The sequence below is a fragment of the Nuphar pumila genome, chromosome 15 (genome assembly GCF_984573655.1).
Source record: "Nuphar pumila chromosome 15, dmNupPumi1.hap1.1, whole genome shotgun sequence".
Classification (NCBI taxonomy): Eukaryota; Viridiplantae; Streptophyta; class Magnoliopsida; order Nymphaeales; family Nymphaeaceae; genus Nuphar; species Nuphar pumila.
Window position 1 is genome coordinate 79,779,524 of NC_143263.1, and position 7,400 is coordinate 79,786,923.

General features: G+C 36.6%; 1 protein-coding gene across 2 annotated transcripts; it reads right to left on the reverse strand.

The window, feature by feature from the left end:
* Positions 1-716: 716 nt before the first annotated feature.
* LOC149815723 (E3 ubiquitin-protein ligase MBR1-like) lies at positions 717-6,226 on the reverse strand. 2 transcript variants are annotated; one of them, XM_089988864.1, is made up of 6 exons: positions 5,651-6,226; positions 4,449-4,586; positions 1,504-1,599; positions 1,213-1,362; positions 959-1,122; positions 717-867 (listed from the first exon to the last, which is right to left on the reverse strand). In XM_089988864.1, exons 1-5 carry the CDS (start codon positions 6,182-6,184, stop codon positions 994-996), a joined length of 1,047 nt encoding a protein of 348 aa, XP_089844990.1. In that variant the 5' UTR covers positions 6,185-6,226; the 3' UTR covers positions 717-867; positions 959-993. The 2 variants fall into 2 exon arrangements, with proteins under 2 accessions (XP_089844990.1, XP_089844989.1); XM_089988863.1 differs by having other exon boundaries at positions 717-1,122.
* Between the last annotated feature and the right edge of the window lie 1,174 nt (positions 6,227-7,400).

Sequence of the window (7,400 nt, forward strand, 5' to 3'; positions counted from 1 at the left end):
GCGGAATCCAAACCAACTAATGAAAAACATTATTTTCTCATTTATGTTTTAAATGTTCAAGGATCGTAAAATGTGATCTACATGTTTGGTTTAGTAGACATCACCTCTTGGGTCATGATTTTGCTACGTGTATGCAGGATTTTCTAGGGGTTGAAAAACCAACGGCCTACAATATACCAATTTTCACTCATCAAAAAGATACTTTTACATCAGAAAAATGTGATCTAAAAGTTGATTCCCACTATTTGGACCATGCTGAACACATCCATGAGGTCAGAATTGGTCAATGTTCCTAAAGGAACGCTTCGTCAGAAAGACACGGACACGAAGGGGGCATGCCACGGGTTCGACCCGCAAGTTCAAAATTTTTGTGGGAAATAGGACACGAGAACATAATTTTTTAAACTTTTTAATAAAAAAACTGATTTTTTTATATTTTAATGTTAAAAAATAAATTTTATCAAAATAAAACATTAAAAAGTATTAAAATATTTTCCATACGTGTCAGTGTCTTCGTCAAAGTGTCCGATCGTGTCACCAGGGACATGCCACCAACAAAATGGCGTGTCCCTGTGACATCGCCCAGTTGTTTGGAACAGACACCATCTTTTCTCGCGCAATCTTGGTGAACTTATTTGAAGAAAAGTTGGTCAAGCAGCACCAATCATAGAAATGATATTGCTTTCAACATACATACAGATTAAGGCTCCAGAAGATGATCTATAAACCTTTAATACAGAGTAAACAGAATCAAGATACAAAGCGGCAAGACTTAATGAGAAAAATAACCGCTCATGCGCAAGCAAACTTACAGACTGAGGGCCACGCAGAAGGGCCACAGTTTTCAGTAACAAAATTCAGAAAAATCTGTGACATGACAAAGAATGAATTCTTGCTTATTTAGAGTCTAAAACTATACAAGTAATAGAAAACAAAAGCAGAGAAGAGAGAACTATACCCAAAAATCATTAAGCAAAAGCACGAGAATTTGTTCTAATGATGAGATGCTGCTGCCTTGCAGACAGGACAAGCATTCTTTTTCAAAAGCCATTGCTTTATGCAACACATGTGAAAGTAGTGACCACAGTGTAGCTTTCCCACTTCATCCTTCCCTTCATACTCCTGCACAATTTATCTTTAAGCTTGTGAGCCGCCACAAAAACAGAAGGGAAAGGAGAATGAGGAGAAATGTGTCCATTAAAAAAACTCCACCTGACAAATGATACACTTCCTCTCTGTTTCACATGAAAAATGTGATGCCAAGGTGACTGAATGCCTCACTTTCTTAAGACAACGAGCAATCTGTTCCTCATTCAACCCTGTACTGACATGTCCAATCTTGTCACCAAGCTCAAGCAGCTCCTGTCCACAATGTTAAATGATTCTTGACTATATAAGAAACATATGGTGTGTGTATCAAGTGTGTTTATGCAGGAGAGAGAGAGAGAGAGCGAGAGAGAGAGAGAGAGAGAGAGAGAGAGAGAGAGAGAGAGAGAGAGAGACCTCATATGTCATATTATCAACATCAAGGCGCCAGTCCCGGAACTGATCACATAAATCGATTCCACGCAAAAGAAGGCTGGTTTGAAGCATAACAAGCTGCAGAAGATTGAGATAGTATTGATCAAGCACCAATAACATTTATCAACAAACGTGACTACACAAAGGGATGAACCAACAGGTGAGTTAGAGAAAAAAAAGAACTAAATTTCACATAAAACTGCAATATTTGTGGTACAAAAAATCAAGGAAAAGAACAAATTTCATTGATCAGCCTCAAATAGTCACCATTCCATATGGAGAAGAGCACCAATTGATACAATTAAGAATAAGATCACATAATAGACAGCCAAGAAAAAATGAAAAACTATAGCATCTAAAGTTTGAATATATAGTTATAAAATGGTAAGTGACAGTTGCTGAGCAGGGCCTAAAAAAATCAATCCACGCTTCTTGCATAATATACAAAAACAGTGTGCTTTGGAACTAAGCCAAGGGAGAAATAAAGGAATTGTATAGTCCACCTTTGCACTTGGAAGCAACATAAAGACCATTTTTGCAAATATGAACACGCAGTTGATGAAATCATCTTCATAGTATACTACAATTGCCGAATAAAAATTAATGCGAATGGTTTAAGAGCACGCAACAGCAGACAAATACACATATCACAGGAAATGCTGCTTGCATGCTGAAAAAGGTTTTCTGGCACCACTCATGCAGTAGGCCAGTTTTGGCATGTCCTTGCTAATGGCAGAAAAATCTGACGACAGATCATACGATATTTGAGGAAAACACACCCAGTCCATACATGCTCTTTATCCATTTCATATGTATGTCCTCAATGCTGCTCCTGATACCATTCCTTGCTAGTTTCCTTGGAGGTTCTTCCATGCATGACACTTTCTTAAGATAACAGAAAAATTTATTCATTTTTTTATTTAGAGTCAAAACTACAATACAAATTATTGTTTTAGAGGTGGGTGTAATGATGTGACCCAAAAAGAGTACAAAACTTACATTCTTCAGTCCCTTTAACTCTAAGCTAGGATAGACCAATATAGTGACATCCAGAGAATGACATGGATGGAACCCGTTTGAACGATATGCCCAAATGTCTGGTTGCTACTTAAGAAATAGCATCCACATATAATCCTTGGCTACATGAAGTCATGGTACAGGATGGCAGCAGCATTAGCGCAATCAACAGTGGCAGCAGATGGATGATTGCTGACAATGAATATAAGACAAAAGAAGAATAGACCACTCGTGGATGCCCCTGTATAACTTCAATTCCCATAAAAAAATTTCTCACCCATAATACCAAATTCTACCGAATCAGATCGATATCAGACAGAATCATGATTTTAATGTCATATTGGGTCAAGTATTTGTTCATTCAAATACATTTTGTACTCGATACATTTAAATTTGGATTTTATTTTAAACTAGAACTAAAAGAACGAATTTTTGATCTAACATATTTGGATGAGAAATAAAATCCAATTCACAGAAAAGGCTCAGATCTCTAGCTTATTATAGCATAAGGCAAATGTGACAAACTAAATTACATCTCAATTCATATAGTTCAAGACATACATAAGAAACTGATAAATAGATTTCTGAATGATATGATTCATTTTCATATGTTATTTACTTTCAGATGTGAAAATGAATTCCTTTTTTCAAACATGCCCATAAGGGATCTACAAAGCTTTCTCAAAGAGTTGTATGCTATAAAGCATCTCATATGTGCAAAGTTTCTAAATTATCTATCTCATCTCCTTTTGATACTTGTCTTTTCTATTTTTATTAAAATATTCAAATTAATATCACCACAACTAAGGGTTAAAAACTAGAACCTGTACATTTGAATTGATCTGCAGTATAAATATCAAGATATGTTCTCTCCTACAGTATCACTTTAGGTATTATTAGTATTTAAACCAATTTTTTTCGTCACCTGAAATTTCCAGATTAAAGGAATATGTCAGGCTTCCACACTAATATTCTTCTAAACCTCTTACATAACAGTTTACCTCAGATCAGCAAAACTACACAACACTTTGCAGGACTTTCACTTTCTTCTCTTTCGCTTATGGCCTGTAAAGATCCATCAGTGCAGGTGAAATCAAGAAAGAGACTCTCACTTATGCTTTCCATTTTAGATCTGAGTAAAGATTTATGTTGGGAGTCTGGAGAACATCAACTAAGTGATAATTCTTTTTGGGACCTATGCAGATGAAATGTAGATAAAGATTAAAGAAGACGAATGTTGTCATTATGGTTCATATATTCTTCAAATAGTACTCATCAAATCACTTGATGATTAGATCTATAGATTAAGAATAAGAAATTAGACACTTATACAAGTATAGGAACATTCTACAACAGAGAAGATTATGGTAAAAAGTATCCCAGGAAAGATTAACCACTTCAATTTGAGCACAAACATACCAAAAAAGAAATACTAAACCACTACATCAAGATAAGAAAAAACAAATTAGGTAAACATTTCCCCAGTTGTGTGCTCACGGCATACACGCACCACAACAAAAAAAACAACCATATTAAACAGAACCAAAGGAAATTCTCAGCATGAAATAAACTTTCCTTTCTATGCCTTTGTTAGCAAAGGAGAAACAAGGTGTTAGCTACAAAGAGAGGAGCTAAATCAAAAGATTAGGATAATTACAACTGCAAAAAGAAGAATAGGAACAGGGGGAGAAGCCATTAACAGCTGCCAATAAAATGTAATATGAAATCAAACGATGCCACCCTATAATTGATTTAAAATGAAAGATAATATCTATATTAGAATGTTAAAACAAGAATAGAAAATCTTGTGGTGCTAACTAAAGAATTGATAGACAATCAGTTAACAAAGGCTGATCTTATCAACAATGAAATAGCTTTTATACTAAATTTAAACTCGTTGAAAGTAGAACCTCTTCAAGGTTTCCAGAGGTATGATGTAGTCCTCGCAAGCATCGATAGTTTATTGGGGATATCGTTTCAAATATCGGCAGGGAATCCAGTTCAGAAATATGCTCCAACATGCTGCTTGGTCTTTCAATATAATGGCGCTGCAAAGATGAAATAAGAGAAAAGGTAAGTTAGAGAACCAAAACCTCAAACACAATTCAAAATTAGAGAGGCACTACCCATTTAAATCTCAATTAAATCCACATACAGAGGGTACTGAGATCCCTGAAATGGCATCAAGAAATTAAACAGACATTGTGGATTTTTTGAAAAAGTAACAGCAGTAGCATGAATTAATTAAAAAATGTTTAAAATGATGTAAAAGTTTTAGAACCATTAAGGGGAGCTCCAGAAATTTAAGCACCAAGGTGATAATCACCATCAAGCATAGTTCCATTAACACGGATTGGGCAATCTGCAGAAACTTAGGCCTATTTAACAGAAAGGCAACAGAGAATTGAAAGAACACATAAGAAAAGGGGTAGGCCAGAAGCGACACAATTATCTAAAGAACTTAAATTATAATCTTAAGCTCTCCGCAATATTTAAAGAAATAAGCGAGAAATTCCCCAACAATACTTAAAGAAATAACGACAAAAGCACATATGAGAAAACAACACAGCTTCCATACTCACATCAAGATCTTACAAAACTAATAAGCCCATCAAAATTAAGTTGGAATTTTTTCATAACATTGAAAAACACATTAAAGTAAAATCTAAAAAACTAAGCCGACAATGTTAATACAAATGCTTGCTTTTACGAAGGCAATATCGCTACGATCCTTCATAAGAAACTAAGAAACATGGAAAACACAATTGCCCATCTCACCAAAAACGTTATTACTATTGAAAGAGAAAAAACAAAGAATCAGTGAAGCAAAAACATACCAATAAAAATCTCAAATTTCCTAAACTTTTCAAAGTAGACAACCAACCCAAATATGATCTTCAAAAATTTAAAAACCCCTCCAATGAAAGAACACATACATTTATGCTAATCCAAAAGAAAAATAGAGAGAAATAAAACAGAGTACCCAGAAAAGCTTACACAAACAATATGGCCAATGAAACCAAAAACAAAAAGCCAAAAAGCAGGAAGTGGGCAATATCAAATCTTTCAAGAAAAAAAAAACAAGAGAAAGAAAATCCAAGAGAACAAACACCTCTCTGTGCTTGGTATCAACATCAAATGAGAAATCAGAGGCCACGCTCCTCTGGTGCCGGGAGACCCTCTTCGGCACCACTGGTTCAGCCGGCCGGCGAGAAACTACGCAGTCCACGAAATCCGCGTCCGTGGAGAAAGGAATGCCAGGAGCGCACCAGACATCAGAATCCACAATCTGGGTCTTCTTCTTCTGCTCTCCTCCGCTGCTCGTCCTCGCCGATTTCTGCCTCGACTTCTTGGTCTCCCAATCGGCGGACGAGCGGACCATGGAGTGCAAAGAAGCGGGGTTGTAGACGTCGGGAGCGGATGCGCAGCCGAGGCCTCTGAAGGTGTTCTTGTTGGGGGTATTGGAGAAGGTTAGAGAGAGGAGCATGGAGGAGACGGAGGGCTTGCATTTGGTGCCCTCCTGGTTGGTGGTTCTGCTGCCGCTGCTGCTACTCTTCATTCTCGACCTCATCTTCCTACTGAAATCCCCGCTGCAGTTGGCTTCTGGGGGAGATGGTGGTGCTGCTTTCGAGATTTCTGTAGGCATACTAGAGAGGGAGGAGAGAGGTGCCTGGCTAGAGAGAGAGAGAGAGGGGGGGGGGGGGGGGGGTGTTCTCTTTTCACATCATAAACACCATTGAGACAATAGAAACTAAAACCAGTCTCAACGGGAGATTGTAGAATCTAGACAAACAAAACAGATGAGAGAGAGAGAGAGAGAGCAGAAGCACTACATTAATGTCGGTGATTCTTGCGATTTATGCACGTCCTTCCGTTACTTGAGCTTGCAGGAAACGCATGTGTTTTTCTCTCGTAATAAATAAAATAGATGGGATTATTCTTTCTTTCCCTCGACATCATTTCTGTGCGAGGAAATTTTTGCAAGAAGCAGACGGATTCACGACCTAACCGACAAGACCGTCCATATGGTAAAATTTTGACTTCCCACTGTATATAAGGATAGGGTGATCGACCACTCTCGCCGTTAGTCTAAAATATATATAAAAGGGTAGTCATTCTGAGTTACCTCCCTCGTCCCATCATCTTATGTCCCACCACTTTGTAGGCTAAATAGCGCTTGGATTTGACTTCCAATGTCATTAAGCTGATATATATATATATATATATAGAGAGAGAGAGAGAGAGAACTGAAACACCACACCCACAAGTATTTTTTATTTTTTTAAATCCAACCGTGGTGAATTTGCCCGGAATCAACCATTGGATAAGTATCTTTGATAAAAAATGTAAATTTGGAATGCTGGAATATTTATAAAGATTATGAGCTATTGATTTTAAAGCCTTAAAATATGTCGTTTATGTATCAAAATTGGATGATTCAATAGCGGGTTCTTATAAAACCAAGTATGTCGATCACATCCGTACATGAGCTGAATGGTGAGATTGGTAAGAACCCGCTCTTGAATCATTTGATTTTGATGCATAAACGAGATTTTTTTAAGGCTTTAAAATCAATGGCTTATAATCTTCATAAATATTTAAGCATTTAAAAATCATATTTTTCATCAAAAATACACGATCCAATGGTCTATTCTGAGCAAATTCACCATCCCAAGCACATCCACATCGTTGGATTTGCAAAAAACTGTTGAAAATGCCCCATATTTTTAGTTCTCATATTCTAGTTTTTCATTTCTAAGTTCTCATATTCTAGTGACCATATAAACGGTTAAAATATGTCAACTACAAATATGTGAATATGAGTATCACTCAAGTATTTTCAACATGTTTTTTAGCAAAAA